This window comes from Leucoraja erinacea, chromosome 36 (assembly GCF_028641065.1).
Source record: "Leucoraja erinacea ecotype New England chromosome 36, Leri_hhj_1, whole genome shotgun sequence".
NCBI lineage: Eukaryota > Metazoa > Chordata > Chondrichthyes > Rajiformes > Rajidae > Leucoraja > Leucoraja erinaceus.
In genome coordinates, this window is record NC_073412.1 from 7,462,905 (window position 1) to 7,481,746 (window position 18,842).

Genomic DNA, 18,842 nt, shown 5'->3' on the forward strand with positions numbered 1-18,842 from the left:
AAAAGAGGAAATCTGAAACAAAACAAGAAATAATCAGTAAAAGACAGCAGGGTCACATGTGTCGCCTCACATTAAACTAGTTATTGACTCTCCAGAAAAATGGCTGATTTTGCCAGTTTTCCTGAGCAGGTCAGGTTTATGCCCGGGCCACATAAGTGTTTCGCTTTAAAAATTTAATTTCCTAAAGAAAATGTCACGTTATGATTCATCGTTGAGTATGACAGACGTTTCATTGTTGATGGAAAAGCCAGGGTTGAATAGCCACCTAACAATATTGAGCTATGCAAGAACAGTGCACACACTGGTGAGGCAGCAGAAGGCAGCCAGTGCACATAGAAACATATCGCAACAGTATACATGGGGACTCTCTCCATCAACCAGTAGCAGGGTTACCTTGAAGTGCTGCTCTGCTGCACCGAGGAAGTCCTGCAATGCCGAGGACACTGCCTTTCAGACAATAAACTAAGACACCCACAGGGGAAAGGGTTTCAATATTTAAAAAAAAAAAAAGGTTAAACCACCTTTGGACACAGTATATTTTTGTAGATCAAACTGAATTACAGATGTCACCCTCAGTCATATACAGTACATAAAGCATTTTTTATTTATTGTCACACATTATTATATACATAAAAGTTTAGCTCAGTGCAAGATGGAAATTCACAGTCGAAAAGCTAGCACTCGGTATCAGCAAAGTTCTTTGCCAGTGGAAACTTAATACTGACAATAATTCCTGTGGAGACTACGAGAAACTGCAGATGCTGGAATCTTAAGCAAAACACAAAGTACAGGAGGAACTTAGTGGGTCAGGCAGCATCAGCGGCGACCCAAAATATCATTAGTCCATCCTCTCAACATATGCTGCCTGATTCACTAGGTTCTTCCAGCACTTTGCTTTTTGCTCAATAACTCCTGTCGGTAGCATTGCAATTGAAACTGAAGTTATTGTGACTTGCGAGTATGATTAAGAATAGGCAATTGGTACTCTTAATGTTTCAGATTGTTCTAACTTTGATTTTCAGAGGAGGAATGTAAAAGTTCAAAGGAGAAGGAAAATGGAATTGGAATAATTTCAATGAAGGTCCCTGTTCAGATGAAACAAATAGCTTTAATTCTTTCATTTATAAACCTGTTTTTACATATTTGCAATCTCAAACCCTTGTTACTATAAAATGTCTGGACCATTTTTCTGAATTCAATAAATTACATTTTTTATATCGGGGTGATTACCATGGAAGATGCGTTGTATTTTACATATGTGGAACATATTGACTGCATTAAGTTTCGTTATTCCATCCCCATTGTGTTGAAATAGTTAGTGAAATCGCTCCCTTCCCATCACAGTTCAAAAGTAAATGCAAGGAAGTCTCCCACACCTGCACATATTACTCCATCAAAACCAGACTGGCCGGTCATGATCTCATTGTCGTCTGTGGGACTTGTTGCACAGAAACTGATCTGCACATTTTCCAAAGGAACAATGCCAAGACTTCTCAACAGGCTGTAATTCAAGACTTTGGCAAAGAAGGTGCTAAATAAACAGTTGTTTTGTTTCTGATCTCCAAACATAAAACCTCCTTTTCAGATCAGATCGGGGGGAGATTCCCCCCGTCAGGGGTGCCATGTAATCCCGTGCTACCTGATCCAAGGTCGGATAGTCAGCAACTAAACCGTCTCCCCCACATGGTTTGCCAGGTTAGGAGGGGGCTGTGGACCCCCAGCAGGGCCAAAAACAAGACCTGTCAAAGGGCGGATGAGCTTCTAGCGAGCCAACAGCCATCCACACTTCAGTAGAAGTTTCGAATGATGATAAAGCACACACACACCAAAACCCTATACTTCCAGCTGCGGTAGTCCACAGGAGCAGGAGGACAGAGATGTGTGGTGCGTCCGTCACCATTCCCGTTGGAAACCAACACCACTGCGTCGCTAATGTTTTCAACGATGCTGAATGAATGAATCCTTTCAAAACTGTTCCGATGATCTATAGGGCAGTCGTGGATTATGGGATCAGGCAAGAATGCTGGACTGAGACAAAGATCAAATCAGCCACCATCTCAGTGAATGGCGGAGTTGATGTCAGAGGCCATGTAATGGGATCCATATTTCTCTCAATGTTTCGTCGCTCATTGCAATGCAAATCCAGCTCTTCCAGGGTTTCTGCTGGGGTAAAGGCAGTGCATTGTTATTTCACTGGAAATCCTTCTGCTTTCCCTGAAATAGAAGTCACAAATCCTTCTGCCATTAGGTCAGTAAAGCCAGCTGACTACTTCACTCTGAGTAGCCAATTTATAGGATTCAAGTAGCTGGCCAAGGTGGTGATTTAAATCTCAGCACGTCCATTGTTCCGTCAGAAGTTGAGACAACTGGACTTGATTTCACTGACAAACTCCATCGGGTTGCGGATAATTTTGTTTTATTTTTTATTACTAGGTTGAAGCTGGCTCAACAACCTCCACTCACTGTACATTCCCTCTCCTGATGTCTTGCTCAAAAAGGGCTGGTGCGTCTTTTACACGTGCGTCTCAAACAAAGATTCCAGCATCCGAAAACTGTTTGTGATTGCCGTGGTAACAAAAACAAACCTATATCCTGTGTAACACAAAACAGAGAAAAAAAAATAACACAAATTGCCAATTTAATTCTCTTCCCTTCCTCTTTCAGTCAAGCTACTGAGCTACATTACAGCACAGCTCCATGAATGCAGACAGTCCACTGGTCCTGGCTTGCAGCTTGGACCTGGAGTGTTCGGAAGGGCTGAGGAATTGCACCCAATCCTGGCCAAGCATCCACACATCCACATTTTCCAGTTTTCCATTTGCAAATGGGACTAGCTTAAATGGGGCATCTCAGTCTGCATGGGTGTGTTGGGCCGAAGGGCCTGTTTCCGCGCTGTATGACTTTATGGATCTATGAGTAGGATCAGGTTGATAGATAGGGGTGGTAATAGTGATATCATCCCCATCTTCCAACACTGCGCTTCATTTATTATGTAGTGACTGGGAGGATATTCAGTCCATCCTAATTATGCCGACCATTTGAAGAGTTAACCAAATAATGCCACACCCCAAATCCCATGTAGCTTCAGGGTTGTGGGTACATGGGACGAGCTTTCAGAGGTAGCTGAAGCAGGTGCTAAAACAGCCGTTAAAATATGGTTGGACTGATAGGTATGGTTTAGAGGATATGGCCCAAAAGCGGGCAAATGGGGCATCTTGGAAGCATGGATGAATTGGGCCAAACTACTTATTTCTGCGAAGCTATGGCTCTAAAGTCCTATTGAATTAGTTTACAATTGCCCGTTCAGGCACTGTGTTCCCAATCATAACAATTCAACATGTTGAAAAATGTTTTGCACAGGGCATGTCTGATTCTTCTGGCAATTATTTAAACCCATGTACTGTACTCTGGCAGTGACCACCACTTTTTAATCATCTCTTGTTACCTTTCTCTTTGCCCAGGAACCTCAGGGCTGCGATTTCCGAGAATGTGCAGCCTCCGAGAAAAAGCACAAGGATCACCCTCTGCACGCTGCTGCTGGATGCTGGGTCGACGGACCTTTCTAGAAAGGGATAAGAGCAGAACTTCACGGACCATGACACAGGATTAAGCCACATGAAGTTGCAGCTACGTGTGTTCATTCATGGTGGGTGGGTGTGGCAGGTATCACCAGTGGCGGACTGGCCAGGGTGTCAGCTTGCCAGATGGCAAGTGGGCCCCTGATGAAGTGATAGCAAGTGATGGCAAGTGGGCCCCTGTTAAATTATAGCATTATAGTTGTGGGTGGGCCCCCTTTGATCTCCTGGTAACCAATATTTTTAGACCAGGTCCGCCACTGGGTATCGCTGCCATTTATTGCCCACCCCCACCAACTGTTGCAAACCACATCCCTTGCTGGCCTTGTCAGAGGGAAGTCCAACCACATTGCTGTTGTTCTCGAGTCACACAAAGGCTATCTGAGACCTCTAATAATAATGCAGTAGCTTCATGCTCACCATTACGGCAACCGGCTTTTTTAAAAACATATTTAATGAATTGAACTTAATTTCCACAAATGCTTTGGGATTTATCCTCATGACATGTATTATCAGTCAAAGTGTCTGGATTATCTCTCCAGTAGCCTAACATGTTCCACATATCTTTGGAGGGGAACCAGTTCTTTATTTCACGTCACTACTCCCTGTACCCCAACCCTTCCCCAACATCCGCTCCTATCTGATCCCAACGTGGTCATATGTACATGTCGATACAAGGAACTGCAGTTGCTGGTTTACAAAGTGCTGGAATAACGCAGTGGGTCAGCAGCAACTCTGGAGAACATGGATAGGTGACGTTTCGAGTTGGGATCCTTTTTCAGACCAGCATCTGCAGTTCCGTGTGTCTACTTCCCAAGAACATATAGTTTTAAAGCATATATTGATTCAATAGAAAAAAATCCACCATCATTTGCTCATCAATAAATCTTGTCCTTGCAGAGCCCAGATCTAAAAGGTTCCACGGAACAGTCTCTGGTTATTCCCATAACTTAAATGGTGTGTGAGCCACAGCTGAGAGCTGCAGTGGAATATTCTTTCTTCAATGGTGACCACCCATCCAAGCCCAATTCTGACATCCATGGTAGCCGATCAACAATTCTCTGGTGTTCCTCATGCATAAAGAGAAAAGAGTCAGAGAGGAGCTGGGAGGTGGCACCAACGCCCATGGGCTGTGCCATGGCAGCTCGTCAATGGGCAGTGGGATGGGAGATTGCAACCTTCACGTGGTCCACCCTGTTTCGACTAATGCAATCAACCCGACGTGCACACACAAAAGTTCAAATGGAACAAGTTGACCTCCCACTTTAGGCTGTGCATGCCACACGCAAGAAGAAGAATGGGCAGTGCCCAACGTTGGAGCATGACACATGCCAGAGAGCGGCCACTCCCCAATCCTATCCAACACTTACCAATGGTGGCAAATTGATTGCTGTTTAATAACCGCGACACCTCTTCCATTCCTGCCCAACTCTCACGGTCCTCCAGCACCTGGCAATAGAAAATAATGCTGTATCTGGGGTAGAGTGATGGGGAGGTGGGGGTAACCTCCTGCATTCATGTAGCACCTGTATCATAGCAGATCACCCAAAGGAACAATATTATAAACAGGGGGAGATGGGCCAAACACTGACAAATGGGACAAGCTTAGATGGGGCATCTTGGTCGGCGTAGACGAGTCGGATTGGCCTATTTCTGTGCTGTATTCAGTGTTCAGTGAAGAGAACGTGATTCAACGCAAGTTCAGGAAAAGATGGACAGGGATAGAGGGAGGTGGAGAAATGTACAACAGAGAAGAGTGGGGAAAGAAAAGGTGTGGGTAGTTTTGGGTAGGCCAGCGCGGATGGAGAGAGCGGGCAATATTGATACAATAGCCCATAGCAGAAAGTGCTGTAACCAAGCCAGGAACATCTACACAGTGGAAGTCCTACACAGTCAAAGACAAAGGGGTACAAACTAACAGTTTAGCTCAGAACAACCTAATTCATTGCTTTTGGCAAGGCAGAGCCCTCTATGAATTGTTAAGAAGGACATGCTTTCAGAGTTCAGCCTTCCACAAGTACAATATTAGCTAGGAAAGACACAAAATGCTGGCTGCTCTTGAAAAGGAGGCGCAGTCCTCTTTCTTACAGTTTGGCTTTCTTCCTAACTAATTGTTCAAGCGCTTTTGATTGTAACATGCGCCTTAATTTAGTTCAACAAAGAAACTGACAAGTTAATAAAGAACCTGAGGAGTAACTCAGCGGGTCAGACAGCATCCCATGTATAGATGATGTTTCGGGCCAGGGCCGGGGCCCATTTTCAGACTGACTACTTTCAAGAAGTGGACTTGTACTTTGAAGTTTTCCTCATCTCTAACAGCATCCTTGTCTTTCCTTAGTAAAGCAGCATCTGCAGGAAGAATGGTCCCGACCCGAAACGTCACCCATTCCTTCTCTCCGAAGATACTGCCTGTCCCGCTGAGTTACTCCAGCATTTTGTGTCTACCAGCATCTGCAGTTCCTCGTTTCTACTAGATTAGACAGGTTTTCATTCTTTCCAAGCATGGACTGCAGAGGCAGATTGTATTTAACCTACCTGTTCTATGATCTTACAGCTCAGTGGAATGTATGCACCGCTAAATACATAGGCCATGTCTCGCGGCACCTTCAGGTCATATTCCTCCACTGAGCGGGGGATCTGTCAAGAGATGGGAGATGACACTGAACGCTGTGATATGGAAAACACAATAGAGTTGAAGTAATGGGACGGATGGGTACATACCGCATGTAATTAATTGCAACAGTCTGAACATAAATTAATTCATTTAAAAGTTGTAAGCCTACCGATGCAAATGTGCACACTATTGCAGCTTGAGTTTGGACATTTGAAATTAAGGGAACAATCTGAGAAAAATTGCATCACATTCATGCAAATGGAATTATTGTTTTCCTCTTAGAACATGCTTCCCACAAGTTTTCTTGCCATTTCCTCCATCTGTTAAGACATTGGCGTTCTGGCTGACTAATGCACCATTTCTGGCATGGCAGTGGTGCCCAATCTATCTAAATGTAAAGTTAAGACACAAAATGCTGGAGTAACTCAGCGGGTCAGGCAGCATCACTGGAGAAAATAATAATCGGTGAGGTTTCAGGTCGTGACCTGTCTTCAGACTATGATGATTCAGTCTGAGGATGGGTCCCGACCCGAAACATCACCTATACATTTTTCCAGATATGTACGGATATGTCAGCCTGTCCTGCTGAGTTACTCTAGCATTTTGTGCCTTATCTTTTATATTAACCAGCAACTTCAATTCTGTTATTATATCTTCAGATGTTCATGGGCAAACGGGACCAGCATACTGGACAGCATGGAGAGATGGGCCGAAGGGTCTGTTTTCTGGGGTAATCCATCTCTTTAACTAAGATCAACTAATACAGGGCAGGGCCCATCCACTGTGCACTGACTTTAACCTTTGAAACATTACCCCAAATCATCAGCCCATTTGTTTGGGGCCTTACCAGGTTCAGCCGTTTGCTCAAAGCTCTGAAGTGACTTTTCCTGGCCAGAGATGAGAAGGCATCAGTCAGCTTCCCTGAAATCAAGCGATTGTACACTTTAGATAATTGCAGGGGATCCGTGTGGGGGTGGGGGGAGGGTTTGGGGGGGGAGGGGAGGGCTGCCGAGAATAAAAAAGGGACCCGCAAGGGAGGCGGGGGGGCATGTTGCCACTTGTGGCGGCAGGCAGTAGGTAGAACGTTCGGTGAACATCTGTAAGTTTGTCGGTGCCAGAACGTGGCAACACTTGTGTACTGTATAGGTGAGGTTTGCTGCATTATTTTACTGGGTTGTATGTAAAACAAAGCATTTCACTGTCCCGAGGTACATGTGACAATAAAGTATCATGAAATCATTGAACCATCATTGTATAATATCAGAACTGATAGCCTAGTGACGAACAAGCATTGGGAAAGGGGCTATGAGCAAGCTCAGTACTGGAGTGCAGGCCACCTGGAGGACTGATCGTGTCGATGCCCGTACATGGCTTAGTATCTCTGGTTAACACTGGCGGGCCAGAGGTGCACAACCAAGGAGACTAAAGTCCAGGGGCTACATCATCAGTGAAATCAGTAGAATAATTATATAATTATTGACTTTGACTCTGACATCGGGGGAGAGAGTGCAGTGGAGAGATACGTTTTTTTTGGCCTTCCATCACAGCGATGTGATGGATGTTTATGTAAATTATGTTGTGTCTTGGGTCTATTTGTTTGTAATGTATGGCTGCAGAAACGTCATTTCGTTTGGACCTCAAGGGGTCCAGATGACAAATAAATTGAATCTTGAAATCTTGAATCTTGAATAAGGAGGAGTAGTAGGGCCCCCTCGGTCATGACTGACCATGGGTGATGCATGGGCGAGGAGAGAGACAACAGTTCACTGCGTGATGCGGATGGAGGTGACGCTGGAGGCCCTGCAGCCAGGACAATAGGCCTTTATGGCCAGCTGCAGCTTGGTCTTTGAAAATGGAAAATGTGGCCAAAACCTGGCGACACTAATATATTCTCTCACTTCTATACACTTTGTACTTAATCTGGGATTGTGATTATGTATAATAATAATAATAATAATTCACTGAAGTGTACGCAAAAAAAACAATTAATTGTACCTCGGTACATGAGATGATAAAGAGCCATTGACCATTGAATGAAAATCATAAGTGAGCGGAAAATATAATCAAGTTGTGCAGAAGAAAGCAAACTGAACAGAGGGCTTTCATTATACCTCTGTCCACATGTTAGTAAATAAATTAACTAACGTCTGAATAAACCTGAGATCTTAGATATGCATTTTATATTTTGAGTGGCTCCTTACCGACTGCTTTGTCTGTCACAAGCTTGCCCATGGTGCTCTCCACTGCGGTCAGAGTTTCTCCGGACTGTTGCTCTGTCAGCAGTCCGATCTGTTTCAGGTTGGCGAAGGTCAGGATGTGCTCGTATCCATAGCTCTGGGGATACACATGAACTGCGTTACAGATCTAGGACAGCAAGTCATAGCGGCCCATCTACAGGAAATTGCTGCTGGATGCAATGCTCATAAGCAGTAACAAAGCAGATTGCAAAGTACAAGATCATGAGAGGAAAAGATCGGGTGGAAGCATTGAGTTACTTGCCCAGAGTTGGGGAATCAAGAACCAGAGGACATAGGTTTAAGGTGAGGGGGGGAGGGGGAATTAATAGGAATCTTTTTCACACAAAGGGTAGTGGGTGTATGGAACGAGCTGTTGGGGGAGGTAGGTTAGGCAGGTTCTATCACAATGTTTAAGAAGCATTTAGACAGGTATATGAATAGGACAGGTTTAGAGGGATGTGGGCCAAATGCAGACAGGTGTAGATGGGACATGTTGGCTAAGTGTGGTTAAGTTGGGCCAAAGGGCCTGTTTATCATTATCATCCTTTTTATTGTCATCATGCAAAGCAACAATTGTACAGTGCAAAATGAGAAGACGTTTCTCAGGGAATACCGGAGCATCGCACATAAAAACTTAAACATTTCACGCATAAATAAAAACAATCCAGTTCCTGATAAAAAACAGTACGAATAGTTTTTAAAAAGTGCAGGTAAAAAAAAGCAACATTAAAATACAAGTTAGAAAAAAAAGTCATAAAATGTCCAGGGCAACTGATTTAAGTGGCCTGAGCCAGTGCCAGAGTTATTACTCAGTGCCAGTTATTAAATTGTCAGTGCAAAAGCAGCAGAATCAGGTGGAGTGACTGTTTAGCAGCCTCACAGCCTGTGGAAGGAAGATGTTTAGCAGTCTGGTTGTCCGGGCTTTGATGCTGCGGTATCTCTTTCCTGATGGCAGGAGATCCAGGTGTGTGTGGAGGGGGTGCAATCTGTCCTTTGCTATGCTCAGTGTTTTTTTGTGTTTTTTTCCCCCTTCACCCTGTATGACTCTATAAAGACAAAATCAACAACAGCTTCACTAAAGCTTCTGAGCAATACTTCATTGTACAAAAATGAATGAAACGGTCAGCCATCAGACACAAGTCAAGTCAAGTTTATTTGTCACATACACATACGAGATGTACAGTGAAATAAAAAAAATGGCAATGCTTGCGGATTGTGTAAAAAAACTACAAAACAGAATGGAACAGAAACACATATTACACATTTGTGGGGGGAAAAAACGAAAAAAAACAGCAATTTTAAAAAGGCAGTAAATAGGTACATTAAGTTAGTCATTGATGAGATAGGAGTTTACAGTCCTATTGGCCTCTGGGAAGAAACTCCTTCTCATCCTCTCCGTTTTCACAGCATGGCAACGGAGGCGTTTGCCTGACCGTAGCAGCATTACAAATTGAAAGTTCATCCGAGAAAACTAGTGCTGGTGCATTTCTACCACGCCAGGTTGATCAATAATGGATGGGAGTTGATGTCGGCTGCGGAGTAATTCGCTGTTTGCTGGAGTGACATTAAGACCGGATCGTGTATCAGATCAGCATGTCTGTTTCAGAGCACCGCAGACAATGCATCCATCACTCACAGCCTCTGGGTGTGGGTGTCATCTCATCCAGTGCTCTCAGTGACAGCTAAATGAATGGAGATGCCTGCTGAGTGACGTGTAGTGCCGTAATTCCAGCACCCACCAACGTGGGCATCTGAATCAGATCGTTTTCATTCCCCCCCCAGCCCCTAATTGCTGTCCGTTCCCAGCCCTCTTTCTTTCCCCCCCCCACCCCCTTTCTCACTCTCTCCTTTCCCGGGCCCTCTTTCCCCCCGCACCCCGCCCCCGTTTCCTTTTCCCCTGCTCGTTTCTCCTTCTCTAATCCTTTCCTCAGTTGTTCCTTTCACTTCCCTTCTTCTCCTCCCCTTTTTAACCCCTTCTGCAATCTCTCTGTTCCCGCTTAGTCTCGCTCCCTGCCTTCCCATCTCCCCAGTACACCCTGCAAGCGGTGGAAAAGATCGTAAAAATCACAGAGAGAAGGCAAGCAGCGTGGCCGCAGATTAGAAACATAGAAAATAGGTGCAGGAGTAGGCCATTCGGCCCTTCGAGCCTGCACCGCCATTCAATATGATCATGGCTGATCATCCCCTCTTAAATATAGCCAATGAACTGTGGCCTCAACTACCTTCTGTGGCAGAGAATTCCACAGATTCACCACTCTCTGTGGAAAAAATGATTTTCTCATCTCGGTCCTAAAAGACTTCCCTCTTATCCTTAAACTGTGACCCCTTGTTCTGGACTTCCCCCAACATCGGGAATAATCTTCCTGCATCCAGCCTGTCCAACCCCTTAAGAATTCTTAATGCTGCCGCGTTCATGCTCCACGCTTAATCTACATCACCAAAGCAGGTACATTGGTGAGCAATCCTATCTCTTGTCAGAGAGTTGCAGGTTCAAGTCTCACTCAGAGCTGTGTGCAGGTGTTAAATGCCAGCAGAAGGATTACAACAACAAGACCCACACTAGACCTCCCAATGCAGCCCACAGTCCCAGAACAGGAGTCCCAACAGGTCTCACCCACAAATGCTCCTGTAAAAGTATTGATTTATTTTGCTTACTTGCAGATACTGTGTTTTCAACGATCGATAATCTTTGGAAATCAGACCTGAAGGGGAAATACACAAGAAGAATTTTAAACTGACAATTCTGAAATGGAGATACAAGAACCTGCAAATGCTGGAATCTGGAGCACAAAAATAACTCAGCGGGTCAGGCGGAATCTGTAACATCAAGGAGGACCATCATCTGTCTTTCCCTTCCACAGAAGTTGCTCGGCTCCCTGAGTCCCTCCAGCAGTTTCTAATGCAAACTGTGGCAAAGCTCTGAAATATTATCATTTCACTTTAAAGAAAGTGTAATTCCTGAGAAGATCCAACAGCAGATCATTTAAAAGATGTGCTTAGAATTCTCCCAGTGAATAGGGAGAAACTATTCCCAGTATTGTACAAGTATATGAACCACTTCACACAAATGAAGGATAAGTTGTGAAAAAATCAAGGGGGGGGGGGGGGTGGGGAAAGATTTTTTTTCAAGAATACTGCAAGTTATTATAAAAAGATGCAAACTATATTGCTCCATGAGCCTGCACTATACGATCGCTATGTATCACTTTTCTGCTCAAGAGTCAGATTAGTTTGCTGTTATATTCACCAACAAGGAAATTCCTTGTTCGCATGAAGCTCAGACCACATAGTGCACTTGGTAATAATAGATACAATAAATGCAAAGCAGTAGAATGGTGCAGAGATTGTCGTGCAATCTGAAGCATTGCAGCAAAACCTAAAGTACAATAACTATCGTTTTAGTGAGAGTATGTGGCAGAAGCTTTGGGAAGGACGTGGGAGGCAGCGCCTTTACCACCTCAGGCAATTGAGGAAATTCAGAGTGTCTCCGAGGATCCTCCAGTGCTTCTACGCAGCGGCGGTGGAAAGCATCTTGTCCGGGAACATTACCATCTGGTTTGGGAATTGCTCTGCCAAGGACAAGAAGGCTCTGCAGAGAGTAGTGCGTTTGGCCGAACGCACTATGGGAACTTCACTCGCCCCCCTGCAGGAACTATACAACAGGAGGTGCAACTCCAGAGCAAATAAAATCATGGGAGACCCCTTCCACCCCTGCAACGGACTGTTCCAGCTGCTACGGTCAGGCAAACGCCTCCGTTGCCATGCGGTGAGAACGGAGAGGTTGAGAAGGAGTTTCTTCCCAGAGGCAATTCGGACTGTAAACGCCTATCTCACCAGGGACTAACTCTACTGAATGTTTTTCCTTCCATTATTTATTATGTAAAATAATATGTGTGTTATGATTGTGTTTATAATTTGTTTGGTTGTTTTGTTGTTTGTCTTTTGCACAAAAGTCCGCGAGCATTGCCACTTTCATTTCACTGCACATCTCGTATGTGTATATGACAAATAAACTTGACTTGACTTGACTTGGGAAATAGGCGATTGATTTCGGAGTGTAACAGCGGTGGGGCGGAAGCTGTTCTTAAGACCGGACGTTCAAGTCTGTATCTTCTCCCAGAGGTAAAGGGGGAAAAGGGAATGGCCAGGCATCCTTGACGATGCTTCCAGCCTTCCTGATGCATGGCCGCGTAAATGGAATAGATAAAAGGAAGTGACGAGCCTGCGCTGGACTGGGCTGCGTTCACGACTGTGCGGGTTCAGGTGGTCAAGGGTGAAGCAGTTGCCAGGAGAAATTAGTGAAGTGGCCAAGGAGTTCAAGGGAGGTCAAAAAATGGCCATAGGAACTGAAGCAGGGAATAGATCAGGATCAGGAGACTGAGGGAGAGGGTGTGGGCAAGTGGTTGTGCCTGGTTTAGTTTATAATTAGTTTAGAAATACAGTGATGAAACAGCCCACCGAGCCAACACCTACTGGTGATCCCCACACATTAACACTGTCCTACACACACTACAGCCAATTTTATGTTTATACCAAGCCAATTAACCTATAAACCTGTACACCTTTGGAGTGTGGGAGGAAACCGAAGGTCTCGGAGCAAACCCACGAGGTCACGGAGAGATGGTACAAACTCCGCACAGACAGCACCCGGAGTTGGGGTCTCTGGCGCTGTAAGGCAGCGACTCTACCGCTGCGCCACCGTGCCGCCGGTGGTGCTGGGAAAGTGGAGAATACAGTTGTGCTCTTCGTTGCAATACATTCCTAGAATCCTTTGTACAACAAGGGGGCCGTTTTAATGTGTGCAGGGAAAGGTTAACTCCTCTGACAGTGCGATACTCTTGACCTTGCAAATGCTGCAAGGCAGCGACTCTACCACTGCACCACCGTGCTGCTATGTGTTTGTGAGCGTGTACACTTGCAGCGATTGTGCCTCACAGTATCCCCACTCATGGAATGCCTTAGTGTTTGAAGGTTTCAAACTCACCATTTTCTGTCAGCGACAGTAGACACATCAGCCGGAGACTCTCAAAGGGAGAAATCTGAAAAATCAAGTCAGCAGAGGGTAAAAACAAACCAGTCGAGTGTGGAGAATGTTAGCAGTTTACAATGCCACAGAGCTTTTCTTTTGCTTGACCCTTGTTGCAGGAAACATGTTCCTGATGTTGGGGGAGTCCAGAACCAGGGGCCAAAGTTTAAGAATAAGGGGTCGGACATTTAGATGAGGAAAAACGTTTTCACGCCGAGGGTTGTGAATTTGTGGAATTCTCTGCCTCAGAAGGCAGTGGAGGCCAATTCACTGGATGCATTCAATAGAGAGTTGGTTAGAGCTCTGAGGGCTAGCGGAATCAAGGGGAGAAGGCAGGAATGGGGTACTGATTGTGGATGATCAGCCATTGAATGACGGTGCTGGCTCGAAGGGCCGAATGGCCTACTCCTGCACCTATTGTCTATATATCTATGTACCTTCAACCATACTTGAGAAAGTGCCAACGCTCGCATGAGATATTTTCAATGACTATGTATAAGAAATATTTAGATAGACACTTGAATAAGAAATGCTTCAAAGGATCAAATCTAATACAAGAAAATGGTATTAATGTAGATGGCACAAAGGTTAGTATGGACGTTTCGTTTAGTTTAGAGATACAGCATAGAAACTGGCCCTTTGCCCCATCGAGTCTGTTCCGACCAGTTTTGCACCCTACACCGGAGGAGCCATTTACAGAAGCCAATTAACATACAAACATCTTTGGAGACCTGAGAGGAAACCGGAGCTGGACAAAACCCACAGTCGCAGAAAGAATGTACAAACTCCGTACAGACAGCAGCTTTAGCCAAGAACAAACCCAGGGCTCTGGCGGTGAAAGGCAGCAACTCTACTGCTGGGCCGCTTTGCTAATGGATTTCTGTGTTGTACAACTCTATGCCTCTATTGAACTGTGGATCCTGGTACATTGGATGAAGGAATATCACAGCCTGAGTCTCCTCTCTGCTGATGAGCAAAAGGACACTTACAGCGGGGGACTGCCAGTTTACCAGCAGGAGTGGGAACCCACTCTTATTTTCCTCACCATCACAAGCCAGTTAAATTGCACATATTCATTAAACGTGTTATAAAGATTATTTCCTATTACCCACTCATCATTCCTGATCTGTTTTATGAGGGTAATTAAATCCAGCATTCCCTCTGTCCTTCCAAGTGATTGTCACACAGAACACCTCCTTAGCCAAACGTTTAACATGCCTAACTTAAACTCAGTACATCCTGAGCTGTAAATTCAATTCAATTCAATTCAACTTTAATGTCATCGCACAAATACAAGTATGAGTACAACGAAATGCAGTTTTGCGTCAGTCCATAGTAGTTGTGCATAAAGAAATTAAAAAAATAGAAAGAGAGAAAATACAGAATAATAAAAAAATACAGAATAATTAAACAATGGGGACGGAGGGGCCGGAGAAATCTATCGGCGGGACTCCGAGTTCAGCAATGTGATTGTATTGTTGTAGAAGCTGTTCCTCATCCTACTAGTACGTGACCTGAGGCTCCTGTACCGCCTCCCTGATGGGAGGAGGGAAAACAGTCCATGGTTGGGGTGTGAGGGGTCTTTGATGATCTTCCCAGCCCGTCTCAGACACCGTTTTCGGTGGATGGCAGGGAGCGGGGCACCAATGATGTGCTGCGCGGTTTTCACCACGAAGCGCGATACTTTGGCAGGGGGCAAAGTCCGTTTAGCAGTCTTATAGCCTGCGGGAAGAAGCTGAGGAGCATCCTGCTGGTTTTGCAGCTAATGCTCCTATATAACTGGTACACATACCTGCCTGTTAATGTGCTCCTCAATACAGGTGGTGCTCTCCCTGATCTCGAACCCTTCCAGCAGTGCTGAGGAGGAGAAGACAGTCAGTCAGTGAGTGGAACACAGACAGAACGCACACTGAAGAACTACAATAATTTGATGACAAAACTGAAATTAGTCTTAATGCCCCTGTCCCACTTAGGAAACCGGAACGCAAACCTCTGGAGACTTTGCGCTCTACCCAAGGTTTCCGTGCGGTTCCCGGAGGTTTTTGTCAGTCTCCCTACCTGCTTCCACTACCTGCAACCTCCGGCAACCACCTGCAACCTCCGGGAACCGCACGGAAACCTTCGGTGGGGCGCAAAGTCTCCAGAGGTTTCCGTTCAGGTTTTCTAAGTGGGACAGGGCATTAGGAACATGCGTTTCAAGAATAATCTCCAGGAGACAACACGTGATTGAAGACTCTTGCAGCCATCTCTTTAACTTCCAAACATTATCATTTTTCTGTAATCATTTGTAGGAATTGGGTGTTTCTGGAGAGGCCAGCATTTCCTGCCCGTCTTTTGAAACGAGACACTCCTGGCATTGAAAGTTGGCTCGCTTGGGGAAAAAATATTCATCATCGTCAATGGAATTTTACAGAGTAGAAATTCTTCCAGATTCATTCCAAATCCCATTTGCATCACGGCTATCATTAAGTGCATCAATAGAATAAGTTCCCGTTATGGAATTTGTGCAGGTCTTACACCAGGGAGCTGAATGCCGAGTACTAACTCCACTTCCAGTCTTGTTCAGCAGACATTATGGGCTGAAGGGCCTGTTCCTGTGGTTCAATGTTACTGTATAGTCACATGTGCCTTGAGACAGTGATATTCCTCTTTTGCATACGGCTCAGTATAAAATCTTACTATATGTAAGCACAATCATATTAAGTGTGTACATGAGTACACTCTTGTATCAGACAATAGTGTAATAGCCCTGTCCCACTGTACAAGGTAATTCAAGAGCTCTCCAGAGTTTAAAAAAAAAAATCAGACTCAAGGTAAGCTCGTAGAATGAACGTAGCGGGTACGTCGGAGCTCGGGGACGTCTCTTAGCGGCTCGTTACGCAGGTACTCAGGAAACGTGGTAAGTTCGTGAAGATTTTTCAACATGTTGAAACATGTCCACGAGAGCCCCGAGTACCTACTAGCGGCCATTACCGCAAATCTGCGAGTTCGAATCAGGGCAAACTCGGGAGAACTCTTTGAATTAAGTTGTACAGTGGAACAGGGCTTTAAGGATAGTAGATTACACTGTGGCAGTACACAAGAGTCGAGGCTCCACTATTCTATGTTTAATACATGTAGAATTCAAGGTTTTTCAAAATCTCAGCTTGGGGGTCAGGTAATCACTGCTTCTTCGCTCCTCCTGCCTTGTGTCACCCCGCTGGCCTCGAGACTTTCCCCACATCCCTTCATGCACAATGAAAAGACTAACTGCAATGAACAAAGACCATCTGCTTGGCCTCTCACTGAATCATACCATGCTCGGATTTCAGCAGCTCCTGAAAGTCCTGTTTTGTTTTCTTCTTCATAATTGACTCGCATGCTCCAATATCTATGAGGAAAGGGGGATGAAGTGTAGGTCAGTAATTCAGGGGTGGCAGAGTGAACAGCGGTAGAGTTGCTATATCTGGAAAGTTTAAAGGATCCAAGTCTGAACTGTAAAGTCTGAGACCAGGCGTGGACGGTTTGGACAGATCACCTGCATTCTGTCTGCAACAGCATCTTGAGCTTCTGAGCTCATGTCATTACAACTGTCTTCCTCTATTCCCACACACCGATCTGTCTGTCTTCCGCTGTCACACTGAGGTCAAACACACACTCAAAGCCCAGCACCACAGATTCTGTTTGCGTAGCTTTCAGTCCAATGCTATGAACCGCAAAATGCAAGAGGAACTCAGCGGGTCAGGTAGCATCTGTGAAGGAAAAGGGACAGGTGATATTTTGGGTCGACATCTTTCTCCAAGGCTGAGTAGAGGAGAGATAGCAGGCAGGAGATTGGAAGGGTTGGGGAAAGAACTGGCAAGGTGGATCTAGGTAAGGAGGGCCGATTGCCAAATGTATCAGGTGGGGGGGGGAGACAGAGAGGTGGAGATAGTCACCACTGCAGCTGACAAGTGGAGAAAATGAAGGTGGAGGAGGGAAAGGAAGGCGGGTAACGGAGGGACAGACAGAGAGATGGAAAGAGAGGACGTGGGTAGATCAGCAGGAGAGAGAAGGGCGGGCTGGAGCCTTGCTGCTTTTTGGGCGATGAGGAGAGATCATTGAAGGCCCTCGGAGGGCAGATGATGTCTCAACTTAAAGGTTTTACTCTGTTAACATGGCACTGGACCAGCCAGTGAGCGGCCAGGCTTAATTACGTTCTCCGTTGGCAAGGAGGTCTGAACCCACAATCCTCCCACTCAAGCACAGCAATGCCACCGACCATATTCGCCATGGCACGGTGATCCTACACATCACAAGATGCCTGATCTTGGGCACTTACGAAGACTCAATAGTCGATGCTCCTGCTTCAAGCTCTTGAGTTCTTGAGACACAAAATCCTTCATCTGTTTAATGTCCATCCCTTGGCGTTTCTGCATGGAGCAACAAATCAAACTCATTCACGGTCCGATCTATGTCCCCGTCTCCTTGTCCCAATTTTCAGCCTCTTCTGAAGGGACAGTCAACATACCAATTGTATCTTTATCAACCATTCCAGTAAAAGTCACTGGACTATGAATCCTAACAAAACTTCCACCCTCCTCTGTTGACGGTGCTCAGTGTTGCTTCCATGGAAGTCAAGAATCAAATTACCTGTTGGGCTCCACTCAAAATTTGATAGGATGCTGATAAAATATCACTGACTTTGTCTTCAGAGAAGTGCCACACCACTTGTTTAATGCATTTGGTTCAATAGAAACACCTTTAATTGCTAACACCAGACTGTTCATCACAAGGTAATATGTTCCTCCGTCTCCCTTCCATCTGACCAAATGGTCAGCTCGACATAGATTACAAAACCTACACCAAACCCAAACCAATTAGGAGCAGACGAGGGCATTCGATCCAATTTGAGATTCCAGCTACCAAGACAGATGTGTACAGCAATTTGTTCTCCCCCCGCACAATTAAAGCATGGAATAATCTCCACCCTACTATAGTTACCCAACCAGATACAACTACATTTAAGGTAGCTCTTTCTTCCCAAAAACCCTTTCTGGCTTAAGTCTTCCCTCCACCACCTCCAGTTTAAATTCCATTTGGAATATTTTGGAGGACCAAGAAACCAAGATACTCACATCATATTGCATTTGGAGCCGTCTTGCTTTCTGACTCAGGAACCCAAACACGTTGGAGAAATGTTCATTCCGAATCTCCTTGAAAACCTGCAAAAATCAGCCATGGGCGTGGATGAACAAATCAGTTTCTGGCTGAGAGTGGAAAATATGTGAGTGAGGAAATTCAGCTCAATTATTTGCTGATCGCAACATCCAAACAATCCCAGCCAAAAGGTGGCAGCGTTCGGAGAGATTGCCAGAGCAAAGGGTAGAGGTGGATACAAGAGGTGACTAGTGACTATCAAGAGAGGGATG

At 45.2% G+C, this 18,842-nt stretch overlaps 1 protein-coding gene across 1 annotated transcript in view; it reads right to left on the reverse strand.

The window, feature by feature from the left end:
• Positions 1-582: 582 nt before the first annotated feature.
• Positions 583-18,842, reverse strand: part of vps33b (VPS33B late endosome and lysosome associated) — a 34,290-nt gene continuing 16,030 nt past the window's right edge. The window contains exons 11-22 of the mRNA XM_055662581.1: positions 18,549-18,635; positions 17,753-17,843; positions 16,748-16,822; positions 15,245-15,309; positions 13,411-13,465; positions 11,082-11,128; positions 8,391-8,523; positions 7,037-7,110; positions 6,111-6,212; positions 4,946-5,024; positions 3,446-3,562; positions 583-2,592 (exon numbers count right to left, since the gene is read on the reverse strand). Coding sequence (XP_055518556.1) covers positions 2,513-2,592; positions 3,446-3,562; positions 4,946-5,024; positions 6,111-6,212; positions 7,037-7,110; positions 8,391-8,523; positions 11,082-11,128; positions 13,411-13,465; positions 15,245-15,309; positions 16,748-16,822; positions 17,753-17,843; positions 18,549-18,635 — 1,005 coding nt within the window. The 3' untranslated portion in view covers positions 583-2,512. The remainder of the gene's footprint in view (positions 2,593-3,445; positions 3,563-4,945; positions 5,025-6,110; positions 6,213-7,036; positions 7,111-8,390; positions 8,524-11,081; positions 11,129-13,410; positions 13,466-15,244; positions 15,310-16,747; positions 16,823-17,752; positions 17,844-18,548; positions 18,636-18,842) is intronic.